Source organism: Chiloscyllium plagiosum, unplaced genomic scaffold (genome assembly GCF_037043375.1).
Source record: "Chiloscyllium plagiosum isolate Xiang-an unplaced genomic scaffold, Cpla_swu_hap1 HiC_scaffold_16, whole genome shotgun sequence".
In the NCBI taxonomy this organism is placed as follows: Eukaryota; Metazoa; Chordata; class Chondrichthyes; order Orectolobiformes; family Hemiscylliidae; genus Chiloscyllium; species Chiloscyllium plagiosum.
In genome coordinates, this window is record NW_028270154.1 from 14,350,056 (window position 1) to 14,377,281 (window position 27,226).

Sequence of the window (27,226 nt, forward strand, 5' to 3'; positions counted from 1 at the left end):
GTGGGGGAGTCCACAACTAGAGGGCATAGGTTTAGAGTGAGAGGGGAAAAATTTAAAAGGGACCTAAGGGGCAACTTTTCCACGCAGAGAGTGGTGCGTGTATGGAATGAACTGCCAGAGGAAGTGGTGGAGGCTGGTACAATTGCAACATTTAAAAGGCATTAGAATGAATATATGATTAGGAAGGATTTAGAGGGATATGGGCCAAATGCTGGCAAATGGGACTGGATTAATTTAGGATATTTGGTTGGCATGGATGAGTTGGACCGAGGGATCTGGTTCCGGGTTGTACATCTCTAGGACTCGTGGCTCTATGGTAGACCACTGATGTATCTAAACAGAAAAGGCACCTTTCTTACATAGTAAGGTAGCTTAACACATTATCAATCATTATTGCTCGTCATAATGACTGAGGACTATCAGGAGCTGTACAGAATACATCTGCTCCCTTCTGTGCCAGGAGATTTCATATCTCACCTGCTCCAGGGATCTGTCATGATATTGCAGAGCAGAGAAAGATGCCAGTTATGCTAATTACACATAGTTAAAGCAAGTGGGATTTGAACCCAGACCTTTTTAATCCCAGAGGTAGGAATGCTACTACCGCACCACAAGAGACCCTTTGTGACCTGCTTGAAGATATCTCCCATCAACATGTTCAGGTATGTTATGCTCCATCCCTCTCGAGCACGTGGGACTTGCACCCTGGTTTGACTGAATTTTATTTGCATTTAATCTACTTCCTAATAGAAATGGAGCAGGTGGAACTTGAACCCAGGCCTCCCAGTCCAGGGGTAGGGACACCACCACTGAACCACAAGAGGGTTGATGGCCTGACTGAAGAGGTTGATTAGAAACCATCCACATCTGCTCCCTTTGGATACTCATGGCAGAGCGCAACAGAGTCAACCCCAAGACCGTTTGATATCTTCTGATTAGACAGAGCTCGACACAGCTCAACACTGAGCTACAGGGAGAGGCTGAATAAGCTGGGGCTGTTTTCCCTGGAGAGTCAGAGGCTGAGGGGTGATCTTATAGAGGTTTATAAAATCATAAGGGGCATGGACAGGGTAAATAGACAAGGTCTTTTCCCTGGGGTGAGGAGGTCCAGAACTAGAGGGCATAGGTTTAGGGTTAAAAATCACACAACACCAGGTTATGGTCCAACAGGTTTATTTGGAAGCACTAGCTTTCACAGCACTGCTCCTTCATCAGGTGGTTGTGGGGCAGAATCAAAAGACATAGAATTTATAGCAAAAGGTTTGCAGTGTCATGGAATGTTATATTAAACACATTTAGCTTAAGTCTTTCATCTTTTAGAATGATTTGGAGATGCCGGTGTTGGACTGGGGTGGACAAAGTTAAAATTCACACAACACCAGGTTATAGTCCAACAAGTTTAATTGGAAGCACTAGCTTTCGGAGCGACACTCTTTCATCAGGTGGCGCACCAAAAGCTAGTGCTTCCAATTAAACCTGTTGGACTATAACCTGGTGTTGTGTGAATTTTAATCTTTGAGAATGATCAATCTTTGGTTCCTTCATATGTAAATCCAAGAACTTCTTTAAAGTTACATTCTCAAGACAACTTTTAACAATAGGTGCCATCCCAGCTCAGATAACACCTTGGTGGTGGGTGCTGTGATGGCCGAGTGGTTAAGGCGTTGGACTTGAAATCCAATGGAGTATCCCCATGCAGGTTCAAACCCCGCTCATAGCGATATCTGTGAGGTTAAAGTCTGTCTGTGTCGCAATGTTTGGTCAGACTGATTCTATTTCTGAAGTGGGAGTTACAGAATCCTGCATGAATTTATGCAGCTTTTGATCAAAGTAAAATGTACTTCTCCACGTACAAATTCACCCCACAAACTTATATGTGTGTGTGCAAGGGAGACCGAGCGATTGTGTTTATGTTGGGGTGAGAGTGTGTGTCTGTGTGTGAGTATAATGGGGTATACATCTGTGAGAGGTTACAGGTGTGGGTGTGACTGTGGAGAATGTGTGTGTGCATATGAAAGAGAGCTTGTGTATGACAGAGGGTCTGTGTGAGTGGGCTTGTGTGTGTGTGAGAGAGAGTGTATAGTGTAGTGGGGTCATCTGTAGTGTGACATGAACCCCAAGTCCTGGTTGAGGCCATCTCCATGGGTACTGAACTTGGCTATCAGCCTCTGCTCGGCCACTTTGCGCTGTTGCCTGTCCCGAAGTCTGCCTTGGAGGTTGGTCACCTGAAGTTCTGAGGCTGAATGTCCTGGACCACTGAAGTATACCCTGACCAAGAGGGAACACTCCTGGCTGATGATTGTTGTGCAGTGTCCATTCATCTGTTGCTGTAGCCTCTGATCAGTCTCGCCAATGTATCATGCCTAAAGGGTATCCTTGCCTGCAGCGTATGAGATAGACAACATTAGCCAAGTTACATAAGTGAGTACCTGCTGTGTATATGGTGGGTGGTCTCACCACGTGTAATGGTGATATCCGTGTCAACACTCTGCCACGTCTTGCAGTGTCTACCATTATAGGTTTATTTGGTATTGTCCTGAAGGCCAGGCAGTTTGCTGCAAACAATGATCTGTTTAAGGTTTGGTGGCTGTTTAAAGGCGAGAAGTGGAGGCGTGGGGAAGGTCTTGGCGAGGTGCTCATCGAGGTTTAGGGTGTACAAAGTTAAAAATCACACAACACCAGGTTATAGTCCAACAGGTTTCAGAAATGACAGCCAGACTACTAAGACCCCTCGGAATCCTAGTAGCACACAAACCCACCAACACTCTCAAACAAAAACTAACAAACTTAAAAGACCCAGTACAACCCATGGACAAAGCCAACATCATCTAAAAATTCCATGCAAGGATTGCCACAAACACTACGTAGGACAAACAGGAAGAAAGTTAGCCACCAGGATACACGAACACCAGCTAGTCACAAAAAGACACGACCCTCTCTCCCTCGTAGCCCTACACACGGTGGAAAAAAACCACCATTTCGACTGGGACAACACATCTACCCTGGGAAAGGCTAAGCAAAGACATGCCAGAGAATTCCTAGAGGCCTAACACTCCAACCACAACGCCATAAACAAACACATAGATCTAGATACCATCTATCAATCCCTCAGAAAACGAACAGGAAATGACATCACCACAAACCCCAGGAACCCCATCCAGGACAAACGTATAAATAGAAAGCAGGAGACAACAGCTTCGCTTCACTTGGAGGTCGCCACTGATGATGTTACCTAGCCACGTAATGAAACGTCTGGATATCAAACCTACAGCTCAGGGAGCAAACCTACACCCTAAACCGCAACCTGAGCTACAAACCTTCACAAACCTTGCAGGTTTAGTGTGAGAGGGGAAAGATTTAAAAGGGACTTAAGGGGCAACATTTTCACGCAGAGGGTGGTGTGTGTATGGAATTTGCTGCCAGAGAAAGTGTGAAGGCTGGTACAGTTACAACATTTCAAAGGCATCTGGATGGGTACATGAATAGGAAGGAATTTGAGGGATATGGGCCAAGTGCTGGCAAATGGGACTAGATTAATTTAAGACATCTGGTTGGCATGGACGAGTTGGACCAAGGAGTCTGTTTCCATGCTGAACATCTCTATGACTCTGACCCTATATGGTTCCCTATTGTAGACTAATGGAGAAAGTGAAGTCACAGGTTTGCAGGGTGTTCCAGCAAGGTGGATAAAGAACTAGTTGAGCAACAGGAGACAGAGAGTAATAATTGAAGGGAGTTTCTCGAAATGGGGAAAGGTGACCAGTGGTGTTCCACAGGGATCAGTGCTAGGGCCACTATTATTTGTAATGTACATAAATGATCTAGAAGAGGGCACTGTTGGTATGATCAGCAAGTTTGCAGATGACACAAAGATTGGTGGAGTGGCAAAAAGCATAAGGACTGTCAGAGAATACAGAAGGATATACATAGACGGGAGAGTTGGGCGGAAAAGTGACAGATGGCTTTCAATCCAGAAAAATGTGAGGTGATGCATTTAGGCAAGTCTAATTCTAGAACGAATTATATAATGAATGGAAGAGCCTTGGGAAAAGTTGATGGGCAGAGAGATCTGGGAGTGCAGGTCCATTGTACCCTGAAGGTTGCTGCATAGGTAGATAGAGTGGTCAAGAAGGCGTAAAGTATGCTTGCCTTCATTGGACGGGGTATTGAGTATAAGGGCTGGCAAGTCGTGTTAAAATTGGACAAGACATTGGTTCAGCCGCATTTAGAATACTGTGTACAGTTCTACTTGCCACATTACCAAAAGGATGTGGATGTTTTGGAGAGGGTGCAGAGAAGGTTTACAAGGATGTTGCCTGGTATGGAAGGTGCTAGCTATGAAGAGAGGTTGAGTAGGTTAGGTTTATTTTCACGAGAAAAGAGAAGATTGAGGGGGGACCTGATTGAGGTTTACAAAATCATGAAGGGTATAGACAGGGTGGATAGAGACAAGCTTTCTCCCAGGGTGAAGGATTCAATAACGAGAGGTAATGCTTTCAAGGTGAGAGGTGAAAAGTTTATGGGGGATACATGCAGCTACTTCACACAGAAGGTGGTGGGCGTTTGGAACGCATTGCCAGAAGAGGTGGTAGAGGCAGGCACGGTAGATTCATTTAAGATGTATCTGGACAGATGCATGAGTAGGTGGGGAGCAGAGAGATACAGATGCTTAGGAATTGACCGACAGTTTTAGACAGTACATTTGGATCGGCTCAGGCTTGGAGGGCCGAATGGCCTGTTCCTGGGCTGTAAATTTTCTTTGTTCTTTATAACTCTTCCAGAACTACTCCCTTATGCATCAGTTCCCTACCCAAACAAACCTTCTGCAGCCCAATTCTCTGAGCACCTTCAACTCCAGTCTCATGAGCCTCCTTGATATACCATTGCCAGTGCAATAGTTTTTTTTAGCTAACCTGGTCACAAGCTCTGAAATTCCATCGCTAAACATCTCCAGTTGCCTCAGTGGGTCCTGTGTTAAATTTTGTTGAAATTAAATGTTGCCTCTGTTAAATTTTGCATCTGACCCACGCTCTCGAAAAACATCTTGAGAGATTTAATGAAATTAAAGGCTCTATAATAATTGCATGTCTTAGTAATGTTGTCTCTATCGTGCAAATGGGACTGCTACTACAACAACTGACCTGTACTAACTCAAGACGATATTGAGAAAAAGGCCCCAAACGTCACAGAGGCCGTGCAAAACAAACTATGATCAAGTATACGTCAAAATGAGATGACTTTCTTGACTGTAAAACACATTCAAATGTTCTAGGAGCAATGGCAGGCGCTATACAAATGCAAGTCTGCTCCCCCGCCCCCATGATGCTGTTTCTGTTCTCTGTTACGTAACCGGCTGGCCCCGCCCTCACGACGTGCCCCGCCCTCTCCGTCCGGGGCCTGTCACTCACATCAACCAACTCCACCTCGAGAGTCGAGACACCGCCCACCGCTGTGACTCAGTTTAGCGACGGCGCCGCCAGTCGCTGCTGTGCTGTGATGGCCGAGTGGTTAAGGCGTTGGACTTGAAATCCAATGGGGTCTCCCCGCGCAGGTTCGAACCCTGCTCGCAGCGATATTCGTTTTGTGCTGAATTACATAAACTCACCAGAAAATACTTTCTCCTTTCCTGTTTAAGTTAAACTTCAGTCAGTGCGATTCAAATCATTCTTCGGTGCTGGAAGTGTTGGGTTTCGTAGGACACATTATAGCAATTGTGCGTTTTTTAAAAACTGATATTGTTTTTTATGTTGATTTTTATATTGTCACCTGATATTAATTATGTACGTTTTAATAACTATTTGCTATTACGTTGATATTTTATTATTGATACATTATTTTGGTGTTATCACCTAATATTAACTGTGCAATTTTTATACAGATATTTCTTTTTCCATCGATGTTTGAAAATGATTTAAAATTAACATTTGGGAACAGGCACTAATGATTAAGATAAAAGTTTGGTTTGTCTTTGTATAAATTTTTAAACTATATATTGAGCCTCCTCTCAGATGGATGTAAATAGATTTAGCAACACCATTTAAAAGAGCAAGAGGAGTCCTCAGCAGTGAACTGAGGCTGGCATTTAGGTCCCAATCAACATCAGTAAAAAAAAATTTTAAAGAAATCTTATGGGATCTTGCTGTGCACATGTTGGCTGATACATTTCCTCCATTACAACAACTTCAAATATACATAGGTCATCGGCTGTAAAGCCATGATGATGGAGTGACCTGAAATGGTGCTAGACAAATGCAACTTCGCCAATTGTGGTGTGATCTTTTAGGCAGGAATTTTGACTCATTACTTAATCACAGCCAGTCTGATCCCTGAGTTTATGATGGAATGCACAAGTCAAAGTGAAGATCCTGAACTCATTTGCGCAAATTTGATAAAATTACGCCCCCATTATAAATGTATACTGAATGAAAGAGTTTATGCCCCCTCTACTGGGCACTTTCCTATAGTGCTAGACTCTGCCGAAGTGGGGAAAATGTGTTAAAAACGATACCAATTACAATACAAATTCCCAGCTTGGCGAACAGAACCACAACACCAATTATTGAATTGAATTAAATTTATTGTCACGTGTACCGAGGCTTTGTCTTGCGAGCAATACAGACAGATCACAGTTAAGTTGCATACATAAGTAAATAATAGGTAAACAACAGCATCCACAACAAGCTTCCTTGGACTCTTCATGTGGACACACTGTTTACAAAGGCCCAACAATATCCTTCTTCATTAGGCAGCTGAGGAAATTTGGCATGACGGTGAATATCCTTGCCAACTTTTATAGGTGCGCCATCGAGAGCATTCTGTCTGGGTGTATCACTACCTGGTATGGCATTCAAAGGTCAGAGACGGTTACAGAGAGTGGTGAACTTGGACCGGACAATCACAAAGGCCAACCTCCCACGATGGAGGAGGCCAAGGACCTGCATGTCCTTGGCAGAGTGGGAGGGGGAGTTAAAGTGTTCAGCCACGGGGCGGTTGGGTTGGTTGGTGCGGGTGTCCCAGAGGTGTTCCCTGAAATGTTCCGCAAGTAGGTGGCCTGTCTCCCCAGTATAGAGGAGACCACATCGGGTGCACCAACCAACCCAACATCCCCGTGGCTGAACACTTTTACTCCCCCTCCCACTCCGCCAAGGACATGCAGGTCCTTGGCCTCCTCCATTACCAGATCCTGGCCACACGACACCTGGAGGAAGAGCGCCTCATCTTCCGCCTGGGAACCCTCCAACCACATGGGATGAATGTAGATTTCTCCAGCTTCCTCATTTCCCCTCCCCCCACCTTATCTCAGTCCCAACCTCCGGATTCAGCACTGCCCTCTTGACCTGCAATCTTCTTCCTGACCTCTCCGCCCCCACCCCCTCTCCGGCCTATCACCCTCACCCTCACCTCCTTCCACCTATCGTATTCCCAGCGCCCCTCCTCCAAATTTTACCCCCTCCCACCATTTATCTCAGCCCACTTGGCACACTAGCCTCATTCCTGAAGAAGGGCTTATGCCTGAAACGTCGATTCTCCTGCTCCTCGGATGCTGCCTGGCCTGCTGCGCTTTTCCAGCAACACACTTTTCAACTCTGGACTCCAGCACCTGCAGTCCTCACTTTCTCCTAGTTGATCTCTACCTCTGAGCCAGGTTCCAGTCCCACCTGCTCCAAAGGTGTACAATAACGTCTCTGAATAGGTTGATGAGAAAACAGCTTTTAATTAAAAAAAACACGATTACAAAACAGTTGGAAAGCTTTAACAGGATTTGACAAAGCAGCCTGGGTTGATAAAAAGCTAATCATGCTAGACAAATTTATTGGAGATTTTCTGAAGATGTATCTGATAGAGTAAATAAGGGAGAACCAGTGGATGTGTTTTTTTTTGGATTTTCAGAAGGGTTTTGATACGGTGCCCTCCTCCATAAGAGGTTAGAGGTCAAAGTTAAAGCACATGGGGTGGAGAATTGTCATGGATTGGGAATTGAGAAGAAGTGGGTACTACAGATGCAGGAGATCAGAGTCAAGATGAGAGTTGTTCTGGAAAAGCACAACAGGTCAGGCAGCATCGAGAAGCAGGAAAATCGACGTCTCAGCAAAAGCCCTTCATCAAGAATGAGGAGTAGAGGGCCCAGCACCGATCCTTGTGGCACTCCACTGGTCACAGGCCTCCAGTCTGGAAAACAACCCTCCACCACCACCCTCTGTCTTCTACCTTTGAGCCAGTTCTGTATCCAAATGATTAGTTCTCCCTGTATTCCATGAGATCTAACCTTGCTAATCAGTCTCCCATGGGGAACCTTGTCGAACACCTTACTGAAGTTCATATAGATCACATGTATGTGTGTATATGTATGTATGTGTGTATATGAATGTTGGTGTGTATTTGTATGTATGTGTATGAATGTGTGTTTGTATATGTATGTATGTGTGTATATGTATGTATGTGTGTATATGAATGTATGTGTATGTATGTGTGTATATGTATGTCTGTGTGTATATGAATGTGTGTGTGCATGTATGTGCATATGTATGTATGTGTGTATATGTATGTATATGAATGTATGTGTGTATATGTATGTATGTATGTGTATATGTATGTATGTGTGTATATGTATGTGTATATGTATGTATGTGTGTATATGAATTATGTGTATATGTATGTCTGTGTATATGAATATGTGTATGTATGTATGTGTGTATATGTATGTGTGTACATGTATGTGTGAGTGTATGTATGTGTGTATATGTATGTGTGTGTATGCATTTGTGTATATGTATATATGTGTGTATATGAATGTATGTGTGTGTATGCATTTGCAAGGAGGTCCCTGGGAAGTGTAAAGATGGGGAAGTGCGCATGCTCGGATGTAATAACCACGCCCACTGCCCGCATCATGTGCCCCATCCGTCACTGTGACTGACATCTCATCTATCCAATGGGAAGCTGTCCATTGCAGGTGTTTTAACCAATCGGAGCGGCCCGGCGCCTGGAGACGCTGCTCGGCGGCGGTAAGTACGTGAGGCCGGGGATTGGGGCCTGAGCCTCCCTCAGGCCCAGGGTTGTACCCCTCTGTGCCTTTTCCCCCCCTCCCCGCAGTTAAGGATCACACCAACGGGAACTCCGCGGGTATTTAACCCCAAATCGTTGGGAGTGAGCAGTTCAGCCCCTTCACCACCCCTTGTGTCAGTGAGGAGTGGGAGGGGTTATTCTCACCCCCCCCCCCTGTCTGGATGGGGATGGGCAGTGGGGGTTATTCCCTCCCCCCCCCCGCGGTGGGGATGGGGAGTGGGGGTTATTCCCCCCTGTCTGGGTGGGGACAGGGAGTGAGGATTGGGAATTGGAGTTATTGCCCCCCGTCAAGATGGGGAATGGGGGTTCCCACCCCCCGGTCAGGGTGGGGGAGGGAGTAGGGGTTATTCCCCCACCTGAAGAAGGGCTTATGCCCGAAACGTCGATTCTCTTGTTCCTTGGATGCTGCCTGACCTGCTGCGCTTTTCCAGCAACACTTTTTCAGCTTATTCCCCCACCTGTCTGGGTGGGGGTGGGAAGTAGGGGTTATTCCCCACCCTGCCTGGGTGGGGATGGTGAATCGGGGTTATTTCCCCCCCCCCCCCACACACCCCGGTCTGGGTGGGGATGGTGAGTCAGGGTTATTCCCCTCCCTGTCTGAGTGGGAACAGGGAGTAGGGGTTATTACTCCCCTGTCTGTGTCAGTGATGGGGCGTTGGGGTATTCCACCCCCTGTCTGAGTGGGGATGGGGAGTGGGGGTTATTTCCCCCTCCTGTCTGATCGAGGACGGGGAGTGGGGGTTATTCCCCCCCTGTCTGGTTAGGGATGGGGAGTGGGGGTTATTCCCCCCCACCCCGTCTGGATGGGGATGGGGAGTGGGGGTTATTCCCCCCCCCCCCCCCCGTCTGGATGGGGATGGGCAGTGGGGGTTATTCCCCCCCCCCCGTCTGGGTGGGGACAGGGAGTGGGGGTTATTCCCCCACCTGTCTGGGTTTGGGTGGGGATGGGATTGGGGAGTGGGGGTTATTCCCCACCCTGTTTGGGTGGGGATGGGGATGGGGATGGGGAATATGGGTTATTCCCCCCAGGGATGGGGGTGGGGATGCGGAGTGGGGGTTATTCCCCCCTGTCAGGGTGGGCATGGGGAGTGGGAGTTATTCCCCCCCTGTCTGAGTGGGAACAGGGAGTAGGGGTTATTACCCCCCTGTCTGGGTCAGTGATGAGGAGTGGCGGTATTCCACCCCGCCATATGGGTCAGTGAAGGGGAGTGGGGGTTATGCCCCCCTGTCAGGGTGTGGATGGGGAGTGGTGGTTATTCCCCCCCTCCCCCCCCCCCCCCCGTCTAGGTGGGGATGGAGAGTGGGGGTTATTCCCTTGAACCCCGCCCCTCCAACCGCCACCAGGACAGAACCCCACTGGTCCTCACCTACCACCCCACTAACCTCCATGTACAGCGCATCATCCGCCGCCATTTCCGCCACCTCCAAACGGACCCCACCACCAAGGATATATTTCCCTCCCCTCCCCTATCAGCATTCCGTAAAGACCACTCCCTCCGTGACTCCCTCGTCAGATCCACACCCCCCACCAACCCAACCTCCACTCCCGGCACCTTCCCCTGCAACCGCAGGAGGTGCAAGACTTGCGCCCACACCTCCCCCCTCACCTCCCTCCAAGGCCCCAAAGGAAACTTCCATATCCGCCACAGATTCACCTGTACCTCCACACATATCATCTATTGCATCCTTTGCACCCGATGTGGCTTCCTCTATATTGGGGAGACGGGCCGCCTACTTGCGGAGCGTTTCAGGGAACACCTCTGGGACACCCGGACCAACCAACCCAACCACCCTGTAGCTCAAGATTTCAATTCCCCCTCCCACTCCACCAAGGATATGCAGGTCTTTGGACTCCTCCATCGTCAGACCACAGCGAAACGACGGTTGGAGGAAGAACGCCTCATCTTCCGGCTAGGAACCCTCCAACCACAAGGGATGAACTCGGATTTCACCAGTTTCCTCATTTCCCCTCCCCCCAGCCTGTCTCAGTCAAATCCATCAAATTCAGCACCGCCTTCCTAACCTGCAATCTTCTTCCTGACCTCTCCGCCCCCACCCCAGTCTGACCTATCACCCTCACCTTGACCTCTTTCCACCTATCACATTTCTGATGCCCCTCCCCCAAGTTCCTCCTCCCTATCTTTTATCTTAGCCTGCTGGACCAACTTTCCTCATTCCTGAAGAAGGGCTAATGCCCGAAACGTCGATTCTCCTGTTCCCTGGATGCTGCCTGACCTGCTGCGCTTTTCCAGCAACACATTTCCATCGTTATTCCCACCCCTGTCTGGTTGGGGACGGGGACGGGGTGTGTGGGTTATTCCCCCCCTGTCTGGGTGGGGATGGGCAGTGGGGGTTATTCTCCCCCCCCCCCCCCCCCCCATCTGGGTGGGGATGGGCAGTGGGGGTTATTCCCCCCCCCCCCCCCCCCCCCCCCCCCGTCTGGGTGGGGACAGGGAATGGGGGTTATTCCCCACTCTGTTTGGGTGGGGATGGGGAATGTGGGTTATTCCCCCCAGGGATGGGGGTGGGGAGTGGGGGTTATTCCCCCCTGTCAGGGTGGGCATGGGGAGTGGGGGTTATTCCCCCCCTGTCTGGGTGGGGACAGGGAGTGGAGGTTATTCCCCCACCTGTCTGGGTGGGGATGGGGACAGGGTGGGGAGTGGGGGTTATTCCCCCCCTGTCTGTGTGGGGATGGTGAGTCGGCGTTATTTTTCCCCCCCCTGTCTGGGTGGGGATGGTGAGTCAGGGTTATTCTCCTCCCTGTCTGAGTGGGAACAGGGAGTAGGGGTTATTACCCCCCTGTCTGGGTCAGTGATGGGGAGCGGGGGTATTCCACCCCCTGTCTGAGTGGGGATGGGGAGTGGGGGTTATTCCACACCCCCCCCCCCCACACCCCATCTGGCTGGGGACGGGGAGTGGGGGTTATTCCCCACCCTGTGTGGGTGGGGATGGTGAGTCGGGTTTATTCTCCCTCTGTCTGGGTCTGTGACGGGGAGTGGGGGTTAATCTCCCCCCTGTCTGGGTGGGGACAGGGCGTGGGGGTTATTCCCCCCACCCCCAGTCTGGGTTGACACAATGCGCTGACTGACAACCTTCTGCACTGTAATACTACTGTCAGACAGATGAGGAGATATTGGTAAGTGGATTTTAAGTGAAGTCTTACGGGCGGTAACAGAGCTAGTGAGGTTTCGGAAGGGACTACTGGTAATCAGGGTCTAGCAGCTGGAGCTCCTGTTGTCAGTGAAAATTGGAGGCCAGGGTTGAAGGGGTTCAGAGATCTTTTAGGCCTGGAGTGGTTACAGAAATAGGCAAGGGTGATGCTGTAGAGGAATTTTCAAAACAAGGATGAGAATTTTAAAATTGACACATTCATTACCACCTGTAGCAGGGGATAGGCTTTGAGTGGCAGCTTTGTTGATAGTGAAGACGAAAGCCACAGATTTGAGCTCATTCCTTATTTTTTGTCCTTTGCAGTTCCAGTTCCGTTGAATGCAATGGGTGAGCCACAGCAGGTGAGTGCATTGCCTCTGCCTCCTGCACAGTACTACAAGGAGTACACAGATGACAATGTCCGCAAAGGCTTTGCTCCGAAGCCACCGCCTCCCATCAGGGACAGCTACACCATGTTTGGTAACCAGTTCCAGTGCGATGACTTGATCATTCGCCCGTTGGAGGGCCAGGGCATCGAGAGGCTCCACCCCTCACAGTTCGACCACAAGAAAGAGCTCAAGAAACTCAACATGTCCATTCTGGTGAACTTCCTGGACCTGTTGGACATCCTGATCAAAAGCCCCGGGAGCATCAAACGGGAGGAGAAACTGGAGGACCTGAAGCTCCTGTTTGTTCACATGCATCACCTGATCAACGAGTACCGCCCCCACCAGGCCCGGGAGACACTGCGCGTGATGATGGAGGTGCAGAAGAGGCAGCGCCTGGAGACGGCCGAACGCTTCCAAAAGCATCTGGACCGGGTGATGGAGCTGATCCAGAGCAGCCTCTCCTCGCTTCCCGACGACCTGCCTGAGGCTGGGGACCTCATGGCCAAGGTGAAGGTTGAACCCCTCGACACGGACGAGTGCATTGGCTGCGGTCAAGCAGAAACCCAGATAGACTCCTCATCCAAGAGTGAGGAAGTTAGTGATAAAGACGCAGCCATGTGTGCCATCATTGATGATATGACATAGACACTTCAGCTGTGAATACAGCCAGACCGCTTCAGAGGAGACTGGTGTTAATATGATTTTTGTATCGTGCAAGTGGGTGTGATAAATTATCAATCTAGATCCTCCCCTTCAACTATAGTAGGCAGAGAGACTGAGGACTGTGCCTGGAGAGGCCTTGATAAGTTGCAGCTATTAGTGCTGGCAATTTCCATTTGTGCATTGACAAAGGAGTTTGCATGAATGTGGTTTCCTTTACAATCTGGGTACCCAGCTCTGCTTTGCCATCCGTGAACTCTTTGTGAAGTGTAACACAGTTAATCCCACATCTTTCCCTATTCCCCTGCCTTTGGAGATATCCCTCACTCTCCATTCCTGACTCTGAGTCCACTCATGGCAAGTGCTGAGAAGCCACGTCAAGGGATCATCTTCTGTGGTTTTTATTTTTGTCCAGAGATGGTTCCAGAATACGACACGTTGTGCCCCCAGCAGTTCGGTATCCTGTGGAGTGAACACACTGGCTGACGGTACTTTGGATTTGAGAGTTAAAATTCACTTATCTTCATTCATTTCTCCCTCTTATCCATTTAACTTGCCTCAGCACCACTGACCCAAGTCTAACCCCCTTCCCTTCTCCCAAGAAAGCATATTTCTTGTTTTAGAACGTACAGTAGTAACTACTTCAGTGATCTCCCGTTCAAAGATAACTCAGCAGTGATTAATGGGAATGGAGACTGGACTGAACAACTGAAGGAAGTGGTCAGCGTGCTCCAGATGTCTTCAGGCAATTGAGGTGACATTTATAACCTGAAATAAGTTCCCTGCACCTTCACATTGACAGAAATTGTACAGGTTTCCCCAGTATCCTGAATTGTAATGTTTGTCCATTGTCTTTAAAGTCTTGCTGCACCAGCACAGACACTGAATCCTGGAGTCGGATTCACATTCTGTTCTTGAGGTGCAGAATTGAAGGTTTCTATTGACTAACTGAATGGGGCATTCGGTTTGAAATTAAACTGGAACAGATCGAGACAAAAGGTACATATGTTGGCCTGGAGAATGTCTCCGAGATTTATGCTGATAGTAATAGAAAAACTATCAAATGGCAGAAGTTGATACTTTATTGTATTCTTAAGTGAAACATTTCTGTCTCAAAATAAAGACTTTGTTGCCCATTATTCTCTGAAATCCAATTTGTTTCCACAAACAGTATCTGTTCCAACTCCTGGCAAAATATGTTGCAACTTGCAGAATAGGTTATATTTAAGTTCCACTGTGGTTCTCGAGTGAATGTAAATCCATCAGTAGAAATGTGACTATTCTGCAGACAAAGTGCAGCTTGTCAATGCTGAATTGAGCTGATTGTGTGCACACCATGGGTTCTGATTACACTGCCCGTGGAGGAGTGATTCACTTAACAGAAATACCAAGTGATTCTGAGGGACAGTTATTCCACTGACAGGAGCACTGCACTCTGAAGTTAGTACTGAGGGAGCCCTGCACTGTCGGCAGGGTCAGTACTGAGGGAGCCCTGCACTGTCGGCAGGGTCAGCACTGAGAGAGCCCTGCACTGTCGGCAGGGTCATGACTGAGGGAGCCCTGCACTGTCGAGAGGGTCAGTACTGAGGGAGCCCTGCACTGTCGAGAGGGTCAGTACTGAGGGAGCCCTGCACTGTCGAGAGGGTCAGTACTGAGGGAGCCCTGCACTGTCGGCAGGATCAGTACTGAGAGAGCCCTGCACTGTCGGCAGGGTCATGACTGAGGGAGCCCTGCACTGTCGTTGGTCAATATCAAAAGAGCGGGGTGCTATTGGGAGGTTCAGTACTAAGAAAATACTGCATCATCGAATCTTCCCTAGAAATGCTGTTTTAAGGGATAAAATTGACCAGAATGTTGGTTAGAACTGCCTTGTTCATACCTGAAACAGCACGTTTGATATTTTACATCCACCTTAGAGATTGTATCTTCTGGTCTTGTCGTCACATTGCAGTTTGAGGAAGCTTGCAGTATGCAAATGGGCAACCAAGCTTTCTGAATAAGGACAGTGACAGCATTAATGAAGCAGGACATTAGCTGTGGTAGGTCTTAGGGATGGCCTGAGGTTACGAATTAGATTACTTACAGTGTGGAAACAGGCCCTTCAGCCCAACAAGTCCACACCTCTGAAGAGCAACCCACCCCCCTCTGACTAATGCACCTAACAATATGGGCAATTTAGCATAGCCAATTCACTTAACCTGCACATCTTTGGACTGTGGGAGGAACCCAGAGGAAACCCACCCAGACACTGGGAGATGTGCAAACTCCACGCAGACAATTGCCTGAGGTGAGAATTGAACCCAGGTCTCTGGCGCAGTGAGGCAGCAGTGCTAACCACCGTGCCACCCACGTGCTTTGACAAATGCACCTGTTTGTTTCCAGAATCACTGGGACTTGGATGTGGGAGATTGGAAATTGCTAAGGAAATCACCCTGGATTCTTGTAACCTACCTAGTTACTCCTGTTGAGCGTTACATGTGAAGGGACAGCAGATAAAGACAGAGTTAGCATTGGTCACTCAACAGCTGAATGACCTGAAGTTGGGATAGTGGATAGAGGAAGCTGGTGAATGACCATCCGAACCAGGGCCCACAGTTGAGTAGCATATCTCTTAAAATCATGGAGAGGTGCAGTATCCTACAGGTCACCTGTCTGATTTCTAACACATATTGGAATCATCAAAATCATATTCATTCCATGGATGCAAAGAAATAGGCCATTTGGACCCTTGCGGCTGTTCCTCCATTTCAGATCGTGGCTGATCATCTACCTCAATGCAGTTTTCTTGTGGGAGCCCCGTATGCTACAGAAGGATACCATTCTTTGTAGTGGACGCAACAAGGATTCATCAGATGGAAGGCTATGCTGTGACAAGAGACAGTAGAATGAATCAATAATTCCTATTAGTTTAGAAGAATCAGATTTCAGGTAAGAACCACCATTAGCACTTCCCTGAAAGGCCCACTGTTTTATGTGCCACTCAGAGACTTATTGGATCTGGCCTTCCCCTGGGACCAAGGAATCCACTTCTCCAAACCTGTATCACCCCTTCCATATTCCCCCTTCTGTCGCCCCTCCCTTTTTCTCCCACTCAGTTCCCACTATCTGTTTCTCCCACCCTGTTTTACAATTCTCATTTTCTCCCACTCTGCTTCTCCCCCTCTCTCTCTCTCCATCTCAGTTTCTGCCCCTTTGTTTCTCCTAATCACTTTCTCACCCTCTAATTTCCCAATCTGCTTATTCCCCCTTTGTTTCTCTACTTCTTTCTCCTATCCCATTTCACCCTCTCTGTTCCTCTCCCTCTGTTTCCCAACTCTGGTTCTCCCTGCTTACCACTCTCCCTCTGTGTTTCTCTCTCTTTCCACCCCCCTCTGTCTGTCCCACTCACTTTGTCCTCCTGTTTCTCCCTCCTGTTTCTTCCATTCTCTTTCTCCTCCTGTGTTTCTGTACCCCCCAGGCTATTTCTCCCTCTCTGCTTATCCCTCATTATTCCCATTGCTCTATATTTCCTTATCTGCTCATCCCCTCCGTTTACCCCAAATCCTTGTGTTCTGTAGCTTTTTGCAGCATTTGTCCATTTAAGGAATAATCGGCCCCTTTATTCTCCCTGCAAAAGTGCATTACCTCACATTTCCCCACGTTATATTACACTTGCCAAGCTTTTGGCCCACTCACTTAACCTGTCTATATCTTCCTGCAAAATCTGTGTCCTTACTGATTGCCTTCCCATTTAGAACATAGAACATTACAGCGCAGTACAGGCCCTTCGGCCCTCGATGTTGCGCCGACTGTGGAACCCATCTGAAGCCTATCTATCCTATACTATTCCATTATCAACTATATGTTTATCCAATGACCATTTAAATGCCCTTAACGTTGGCAAGTCCACTACTGTTGCAGGCAGGGCTTTCCGCGCCCCTATTACTCTTGGAGTACAGAAACTACCTCTGACACCCTGTCCTATATCTTATCACCCCTCAATTTAAAGCTATGTCCCCTTGTGTTAGCCATCACCATCCGAGGAAAAAGGCTCTCTCTCACTGTCATCCTACCTAACCTTCTGATTATATATCTCAATTAAGTCACCTCTCAACCTTCTCTCTAATGAAAACAGCCTCAAGTCCCTCAGCCTTTCCTCATGAGACCTTCCCTCCAAACCAGACAACATACTAGTTTAGAGAGAAAATGAGGTCTGCAGATGCTGGAGATCAGAGATGGAAATGTGTTGCTGGAGAAGCGCAGCTCATTCCTGAAGAAGGGCTAATGCCCGAAACGTCGATTCTCCTGTTCCCTAGATGCTGCCTGACCTGCTGCGCTTCTCCAGCAACACATTTCCATATCCAACATACTAGTTTATTTTTGTGTCATCCACAAATTTGACTGTGGTACATTGATATATACTGTATGTAATTGTGACCCCAGCACTGATCCCTGTGGCTCACCACTAGTTACAAGTTGCCAATTCTGAAAATGCCCCTTTATGTTAATTCTGTTTTCTATTAATTAATAATTCTATTAATTAGTCAACCCTCTGTCAACTGCTAGTATACTACCTCTAACACCTTGGGCTCTTATCACTATCCCAATGCATGGTGTCTTATGAAATGCTTTCTGAAAATCCAAACATATTTCATCTACTGCTTCCCTTGTTTTTTTTTTAATCTTGCTGTTAATCCTCAAAACATTCTGATGAATTTGTCATGCTGACTCTGCTTGATCATATAATGCATTTCTAAATGCTCTGCTATTTTATCCTTTATATAACAGACTCTAATGTTTTCCCAGTAACGGATATTAAACTAGATCTAGATCATTTATATATAACAGAAAAAACTAGGCTACCAATACTGACCCACAGGAAACTACGACAACGTTTCCTCCAGCCCTGAAAAATATTCATTCACGATAAAGATGAGAGTGACAGCCCTTGACATCAGTGCCTCATTCGACTGAATGTAGCATGAAGGAATCCTGGAAAGATTGGAATCAATGGCTATCAGAGAGCCACACTGCCTGCTGGTTGGAGTCATACCTGGCACAAAGGTGGTTGTGATTGTTGGTGGTCAGTTACTTCAGCCTCAGGACATCTCTGCAGGAGTTCCTCGTGGTAATGCCCTCAGCCAGCCATCTTCAGCTACAAGATGAATGGCCTTCCCTCCATCATAAGGTCAGAAGTGGGATGTTCGTTGATGATTGCACAATATTCGGCACCATTTGTGACTCCTGAGAAATTGATGCCGTGTTCAAATGCAACAAGATTTGGACAACGCCCAAGCTTGGGCTGACAAGTGACAAGTAACATTAGCAGTACACAAATGCCAGATAATGACTTTCTCCAATAAGGGCTAACCATCGGCACTTGACATTCAATGGTGTTACCATCACTGAACCACCCACTATCAACATCCTGGGGGGTTACCATTGACCAGGAACTCAGCTGGACTAGCGACATAAACACAATGGTTACAAGAACAGGTCAAAAGCTAGGAATACTATGATGAGTAACTCACCTGACTCCTCAAAGCCTGTCCACCATCTACAAGACACGAATCAGGAGTGTGATTGATACGCCCCACTTGCCTGAATGGATGCAGCTCCAACAAGGAGTTTGACATCACCCAGGACAAAGCAGTCTGTTTGGTAACACATCTACAAACATCCACTCCCTCCACCAACAATGCTTAGTAGCAGCAGTGTGTACCATCTATAAGATGCACTGCAGCAATTCACCAAAGATCCATAGACAGCACCTTTCAAATCCACTATTACATCCATCTAGAAGGACAAGGGCAGCAGACACATAAGAACACCCCCATCTGCAAGTTCCTCTCCAATCCACTTACCTTCCTGACTTGGAAATATATTGCCGTTCCTTCACTGTTGCTGCAACAAAATCCTGAAGTTCCCTCCCTAAAGGAATGGACTGCCATGGTTCAAGAAGACAGATCATCCCCACCTTCTCAAGGGAACTAGGAATGGACAATAAACACTAGCCAGCCAGGAATGCCAATGGCCTATGTTCCATGTCCCACGAATGAATTAATAGGATTCTCTATTTCCTACCAATCAGCCAACTTAGAGGACACGCCACCATGGAGGAGCTACAGAAGAGGTACTTAGATAACAAGAAGGTTAATTGCATGTTAGCAAGAAATACAATTACAGTTGGTCAGGAACAATTACTAAGACCTTAGGGAGCTAGTACAGGTGCACCTCCCCCCACACCCCATCCCCACTAAAAAGCTAGAGTAGTGCACCTGCAGATTGTGTGTGACATCAATAGAATGGGTGGATCCAATGGAACTTGAACATTAACATTAACAGAACTATTGTAAAGTCTGCCTGCCTAACGAAGAACAGGGGGCCCAAGCAGTCATTTGGGCTCTGCTGATGCCTCAGCTAATTATATGGGCTTATGATTGAAAAATGTACAGACCTGTATAAAAATGATAAATTCTGATCTCTGTATGTACATGTTTACATATGTATGGCATGATCAACTGTACAGACCATCAAATTATTTTATGAATAAAGTATATTTTTGAAATAAAAATAAAGAACTATTACTTCTACAACAAGTTTAGTCATTTGAGAGTATGCAATGTGAATATTGCCACAAAAAGGCACATTTTGATAAAGCCATTTATCTCAAACTCATCAGGACAATTTGCAAGAATAACAATTCAAGGAGAAAACTGACACTTTTACTGCATGAGCAGAGAGCACTGATTAATTAGCAAATTGACACAGATTAGTAGAAGTGTTGCCTTAGAGAATGTACCAAGTAATGATGAGTTAACAAGCAGGCTTTGTTTAAATTTTAAACCAGATAGGTGACTTTATTGTTCAATGAAATAGATGACATACAGTCACAGGGTGGTTATGTTAGCTCAGTTGGCTGGATAGTTGATTTGCAAGGCAGAGTGACACCAAGAGCATAGATTCAGTTCCTGTACTGGCTGAGGTCACCATAAATCATAGAATACCTATAGTGTGGCAAGCGGCCATTTGGCCCATCAAGTCTGCACAGATCCTCTGAAGACCATCCCACCCACACTCATCCCCCCACCCTATCCCTGTAATTCCACATTACTATGGCTGATCTACCTAAACTGCACATCCCAAGTCACTACGGAGCAATTTATCATGGTCAATCCATCTAACCTGCACATCTTTGGACTCTGGGAGGAAACCAGAGCACCTGGCAGAAACTCATGTGGACATGGAGAGAATGTGCAACCTTCACACAGACGGTTGCCCGAGGCTAGGATCGAACCCAGGTCCCTGGTACTGGTGCTAGCCATTGAATCATTGTGCCCACCCTCTTTCTGAGTGTCCATCTTTCTGAACTTCTGCTCTCACCTGAGGTGTGGTGACCCTCAGGTTAACCACCACCTAATGAGGGAGCATCCCTAATATATCCTAGGACTTTAGTGACTTTACTTACTCACAGGGCAATGCTCTGACCATCTGAGTCAACCAATCAGCACTGTCATGCAGTATAAATATTGATTTGCCCTTGAATTGGTATTCTTGCGAATTATCCTGATGAGTGCATTGCAAAAAACTTCAACAAAATGTATCTTTTATCTGCAATCAATTGGTTTCTTGGTGTTACAGAGAGGAGAGAAAGCTGTCATAACAGTGAAGCCAGTTCAATAACAATTAACAATAGTGAGAGTAAATGCTAATCCAAATGAATTAACATCATACAGTTTTATCTCCAACAATGGTGACACAGTTTTGGTTGTGTATCAATGCAAAGTTATGAACAAATACGCAATGTAGGGGCAGGCATCGACTTGGTGCAACTAATGAATGAGGATTAACACACCTTAATTCATTAGAACAATGCATGTTCTTAATACATACTTCTGCTGTCAGAATAGTCAGCCCTATGAATGGACTTCACCTGATAAATGTTACAGGAACATTAATTAAACTGCAGTCAGAGGAAGAAATAGGACAGAAGGGCTAGTTTCCGAAACCTTGCCTCATGCTGATTGTGGTTCTGAACATCGACTGGTACAGACAAAGATGAAAGGAAAATGTTGGTGGCATAAGCTAAAGATAGGAAGTCATTTAAAAACAACATCCTGAAGAAACCCGACAGAATCTGAAAGAAAAACAAAAGTACACACAGAGTAAAGAGCCATTGTCAATAGCATTATTAACTGCATTGGATAAACCAGGCTCAAAATTACAAAAGGCATAACAGTCACCTATGACAATTGATTGCTTAAATCTTAATAGGGAAGAGGCATAATGAGACTAGAGCAGGGAATACCTCAGGTGGTGTGCTTATGTGAATAAAGACCAAAACCAAATGAAATAAAAGCAGAAAGTGCTGGAGGAACTCAATCGGTCTGACAGCATCTGTATTCAAAGAAATGTTAAATGCTTGGAGTCCGGTATAATTCTTCAGTTGAACTGGTTAAGCCAAAGAGCTGTTGGAAGCTTTCGCAAACGGCAACAAGAAGAAAATATATTCACTCTTTAAAGTCATAGCTGGAAAGGTATATGTAAATACAGAGTAGTATCAAGAACATAAATGGAGACGTGCCATTTAAGAAGAAGATCAGGTTGAGTTAGGAAAATTAATGCAGGGCACCAAAGAAGAGTCAGAACTTTTGGAGATCAAGCGTCAATTTTGAGCATTCTCGGGGCAACATCTTCCTGACTGTATCCCACTGTGCCATCACCTCTGCTGGGCCTGTCCTGTTCCTGGGACTGGACATATCCAGGGATGGTGATGGTGATGTCTGGGGCAATGTGTGTAAGATATGGGTAAGACAATGACCCGGGTCACCACAAAGTCTCAAAGAAATGAAACTGATCATTGACCTTGATACTAGAAAAGACAATTTACCAGTTGACCCTGCAAAGTCCTCCTCACTAACATCTGGGGGCTAGTGTCAACATTGGGAGAGCTGTCTCACAGGAATGTTCACAGAGTTATATCCTATACACCACATCCCAGACATCACCATCATCATCCCTGGATATGTCCTGCCCAGGAGCAGGACAGACACAGCAGAGGTGATGGCACAGTGGGATACAGTCGGGAGGATGTTGCTATGACAATTCTCAACATTAATGCTAGATCTAGTGAGGCAAGGAATAGGGAGAGAGAGGAGTTGAACATGTGGCTACAGGGATGGTGCAGGAGGGAGCATTTTGGATTCTTGGATAATTGGGGCTCTTTCTGGGATCGGTGGGACCTCTACAAGCAGGTCTTCATCTGAACCAGATGGGTACCAATATCCTGGGAGGGATATTCGCTAAGGCTATAGGGGTGGTTTTAAACTAATCCAGCAGGGGGATGGGAACCAAAATTGTAGTTCGAGTAAAGAAAAGGTTGAGAGTAGGGAGGTCCGAAATCAAGTTTCAGGAACACCAGATGGTGCCGGCAAGCAAGACGTTGATTTGAAGTGTGTCTACTTCAACGCCAGGAGCATCCGGAATAATGTGGGTGAACTTGCAGCATGGGTTGGTACCTGGGACTTCGATGTTATGGCCATTTCGGAGACATGGATAGAGCAGGGACAGGAATGGTTGTTGCAGGTTCCAGGATTTAGATGTTTCAGTAAGAACAGAGAAGATGGTAGAAGAGGGGGAGGTGTGGCATTGTTGGTCAAGGACAATATTACAGTTGCAGAAAGGATATTTGGGGACTCATCAACTGAGGTAGTATGGGCTGAGGTTAGAAATAGGAAAGGAGAGGTCACCCTGTTGGGAGTTTTCTATAGGCCTCCGAATAGTTCCAGAGATGTAGAGGAAAGGATAGCAAAGGTGATTCTCGATAGGAGCGAGAGAGACATGGTAGTTTTCATGGGGGACTTCAACTTTCCAAATATTGACTGGGAACACTATAGTACGAGTACTATAGATGGGTCAGTTTTTGTCCAGTGTGTGCAGGATGGCTTCCTGACACAGTATGTAGACAGGCCAACAAGGGGCAAAGCCACATTAGATTTGGTACTGGGTAATGAGCCTAGCCAGGTGTTAGACTTGGAAGTAGGTGAGCACTTTGGTGATAGCGATCACAATTCTGTCATGTTTACTTTAGTGATAGAAAGGGATAGGGGTATACCACTGGGCAAGAGTTACAGCTGGGGAAAGGCAATTATGATGCGATTAGGCAAGATTTAGGAAGCATAGGATGGAGAAGGAAACTGCAGGGGATGGGCACATTAGAAATGTGGAGCTTATCCAAGGAAAAGCTCCTGTGTGTCCTAGATAAGTATGTACCTGTCAGGCAGGGGGGAAGCTGTAGAGCGCGGGAGCCGTGGTTTACGAAGGAAGTGGAATCTCTGGTCAAGAGGAAGAAGAAGGCTTATGTTAGGATGAGATGTGAAGGCTCAGTTAGGGCGCTTGAGGGTGACAAGGTAGCCAGGAAAGACCTAAAGAGAGAGCTCAGAAGAGCCAGGAGGAGACATGAGAAGTTGTTGGCGGATAGGATCAGGGTAAACCCTAAGGCTTTCTATAGGTATTTAAGGAATAAAAGAATGATGAGAGTAAGATTAGGGCCAATCAAGGATAGTAGTGGGAAGTTGTGTGTGGAGTTAGAGGAGATAGGGGAAGCACTAAATGAATATTTTTCGACAGTATTCACTCTAGAAAATGACAATGTTGTTGAGGAGAATACTGAGGTACAGGCTACTAGACTAGGTGGGATTGAGGTTCACAAGGAAGAGGTATTAGAAATCCTGCAGAGTGTGAAAATAGATAAGTCCCCTGGGCCGGATGGGATTTATCCTCGGATCCTCTGGGAAGCCAGGGAGGAGATTGCCGAGCCTTTGGCATTGATCTTTAAATTGTCATTGTCTACAGGAATAGTGCCAAAAGACTGGAGGATAGCAAATGTGGTTCCCCTGTTCAAGAAGGGGAGTAGAGACAACCCAGGTAATTATAGACCAGTGAGCCTTACTTCAGTTGTTGGTAAAGTGTTGGAAAAGGTTATAAGAGATAGGATTTATAATCATCTAGAAAAGAATAATTTGATTAGGGATAGTCAGCACGGTTTTGTGAAGGATAGGTTATGCCTCACAAACCTTATTGAGTTCTTTGAGAAGGTGATCAAGCAGGTAGCTGAGAGTAAACCAGTTGATGTGGTGTATATAGATTTCAGCAAGGCGTTCAATAAGGTTCCCCACAGTAGGCTATTGTACAAAATGCAAGAGGAATGGGATTGTGGGAGATATAGCAGTTTGGTTCAGTAATTGGCTTGCTGAAAGAAGACAGAGGGTGGTGGTTGATGGGAAATATTCATCCTGGAGTCCAGTTACCAGTGGTGTACCGCAAGGGTCGGTGTTGGGTCCACTGCTGTTCGTCATTTTTATAAGTGACCTGGATGAGGGCATAGAAGGGTGGGTTAGTAAATTTGCAGATGACACTAAGGTCAGTGGAGTTGTGGACAGTGACAAAGGATGTTGTAGGTTACAGAGAGACATAGATAAGCTGCAGAGCTGGGCTGAGAGGTGGCAAATGGAGTTTAATGCGGACAAGAGTGAGGTGATTCACTTTGGTCAGAGTAGCCGGAATGCAAAGTACTGGGCTAATGGTAAGATTCTTGGTAGTGTAGATGAGCAGAGAGATCTCGGTGTCCAGGTACACAGATCCTTGAAAGTTGCCACCCAGGTTGACAGGGTTGTTAAGAAGGCATACAGTGTTTTAGCTTTTATTAATAGAGGGATCGAGTTCCGGAACCATGAGGTTATGCTACAGCTGTACAAAACTCTGGTGCGGCCGCACTTGGAGTATTGTGTACAGTTCTGGTCACCGCATTATAGGAAGGATGTGGAAGCTTTGGAAAGGGTGCAGAGAAGATTTGCTAGGATGTTGTCTGGTATGGAGGGAAGGTCTTACGAAGAAAGGCTGAGGGACTTGAGGCTATTTTCGTTAGAGAGAAGAAGGTTGAGAGGTGACTTAATAGAGATATATAAGATATTCAGAGGGTTAGATAGGGTGGACAGGGAGAGCCTTTTTCCAAGTATGGTGACGGCGAGCACGAGGGGGCATAGCTTTAAATTGAGGGGTGATAGATATAGGACAGATGTCAGAGGTAGTTTCTTTGCTCAGAGAGTAGTAAGGGTATGGAATGCTTTGCCTGCAACGGTAGTAGATTCGCCAACTTTAAGTACATTTAAGTCGTCATTGGACAAACATATGGACGTACATGGAATAGTGTAGGTTAGATGGGTTTCAGATTGGTATGACAGGTCGGTGCAACATCGAGGGCCGAAGGGCCTGTACTGCGCTGTAATGTTTTATGTTCTATGTTCTATCTCATCAAATCTCAGAGCTGCAGGTTAAACCTCCTACTGATTACCACGTACCGTCCTCCCACAGCTGATGAATCAGTACTCCTCCATGTTGAACATCACTTGGAGGAAGTGCTGAGGATGGCAAGGGTACAAAATGTCCTCTGGGTGGGGGATTTTGGTGTCCATCAACAAGAATGGCTCAGCAGCAATACTGCTGATCAAGCTGATCAGGTACTAAACGGCATAGCTATTAGACTGGTCTGCTGTAGGTGGTGAGGGAACCAACAAGAGGAATACACATACTCAATCTCATCCTTACTAAATACTTCCCTATTACTAATCTGCTGTCTGCATTGGTCAGAATGAATACCACAGTCCATGTGGAGATGTTGACCAGCCTTCACATCGAGAATACCCTCCATCGTATTGTGTGGCACTTGCTGTTGCAGGAGGTGTAAAACCTGCGCCCACACCTCCCCCCTCACCTCCATCCAAGGCCCCAAAAGGATCCTTCCACATCCAGCAGAGATTTTCCTGCACTCCCTGCCGTGTCCATTGCTCTCGATGTGGTCTCCTCTACATCTGGGAGACAGGACGCAAAGTCACATAACGTTTCAGGGAAAGTCTCTGAGACACATGCACCAAACAACCTCACTGCCCTGTGGCCAACCACTTCAACTCCCCCTCCAACTCCGCCAAGGATATGCAAGTCCTGGGCCACCTCCATTGCCAAATCCAAGCCACCTGACGACTGGAGGAAGAATGTCTCATCTTCCGCCTTGAGACCCTTTGACCACACGGTATCAACGTCGACATCACCAGTTTCCTCATCTTCCGTCTCTCCACCTCATCCCAGATCTAACCCTTGGCATCTTGGCATCGCCCTCTTGAACTCTTCGACTTGTCCATCTTCCTTCCCACCCATCCACTCCACCTTCCCCACCGACCCATCACCAACACCTCCCCCACCCGCATGTACATATTACCTTCCTCGCTACCCCCCCCCACCCTCCCATTTATCTCTCAGCCCCCTTCCCCCTCCCCCTCACCCACATTCCTGATGAAGGGCTTATGCCCAAAATGTCAACTCTGCTGCTCCTTGGATGCTGCCTGACTTACTGTGCTTTTCCAGTGCCACACTTTTTGACTTTGTAGTGACAGAATGGCTTGCTAGGCCATTGCAGAGGGCAGCTAAAAGTCAACCGCACGGCTGTGAGTTTGGGGTCACGTGTATTTCTCTGACAATTGACAATGATTTCATGGTCATCAGTAGGTTCTTAATTCCAGATTCCTTTTAAAGATCTAATGAGTTTCTCCAGCACTTTTTGTTTTTATTTGGCACAAAGAAAGTCATTTCAGAAGTACTCTTTCTTTCAAAAAGTGACATAGTAATCGGTTAAAGAAAACATGTACATGACAAAACTGGACCTGAAGAGCCATTTCCATCCTACTTTTTTTTATTCACTTGAGGGATGTGGGCATTACTCGCTGGCTAACGTTTACTGTCTGAATTGACCTTGAGAAGTGATGGTGAACTGCTGCAGTCCATAGACCCACAATGCTGTAAGGGAGGCAATCCCAGGATTTTGACCCAGTGACAGTGAAGGAATGGTGATATATTTCAAAGTCAGAATAGTGAGTGACTTGGTGGGGAACTTGCAGAAGGCTGGAGTCGATTTCTCATTAGAGAATTCC

At 46.7% G+C, this 27,226-nt stretch overlaps 1 protein-coding gene and 2 non-coding genes across 5 annotated transcripts; all 3 read left to right on the forward strand.

Annotated features, from left to right (window-relative positions):
• Positions 1 to 1,638: 1,638 nt before the first annotated feature.
• trnas-uga (transfer RNA serine (anticodon UGA)) lies at positions 1,639 to 1,720 on the forward strand. Its single transcript has one exon. It is a non-coding gene; the product is annotated as a tRNA-Ser (tRNA).
• A 3,770-nt stretch (positions 1,721 to 5,490) lies between these two features.
• On the forward strand, positions 5,491 to 5,572 carry trnas-uga (transfer RNA serine (anticodon UGA)). Its single transcript has one exon. It is a non-coding gene; the product is annotated as a tRNA-Ser (tRNA).
• Positions 5,573 to 8,913: 3,341 nt separating this feature from the next.
• Positions 8,914 to 14,404, forward strand: med7 (mediator complex subunit 7). 3 transcript variants are annotated; one of them, XM_043703141.2, is made up of 2 exons: positions 8,914 to 9,005; positions 12,541 to 14,404. In XM_043703141.2, exon 2 carries the CDS (start codon positions 12,561 to 12,563, stop codon positions 13,248 to 13,250), a length of 690 nt encoding a protein of 229 aa, XP_043559076.1. In that variant the 5' UTR covers positions 8,914 to 9,005; positions 12,541 to 12,560; the 3' UTR covers positions 13,251 to 14,404. The 3 variants fall into 3 exon arrangements, with proteins under 3 accessions (XP_043559076.1, XP_043559077.1, XP_087851268.1); XM_043703142.2 differs by lacking the exon at positions 8,914 to 9,005 and adding an exon at positions 9,105 to 9,123; XM_087995142.1 differs by lacking the exon at positions 8,914 to 9,005 and adding an exon at positions 12,184 to 12,202.
• The last annotated feature ends 12,822 nt before the right edge of the window (positions 14,405 to 27,226 follow it).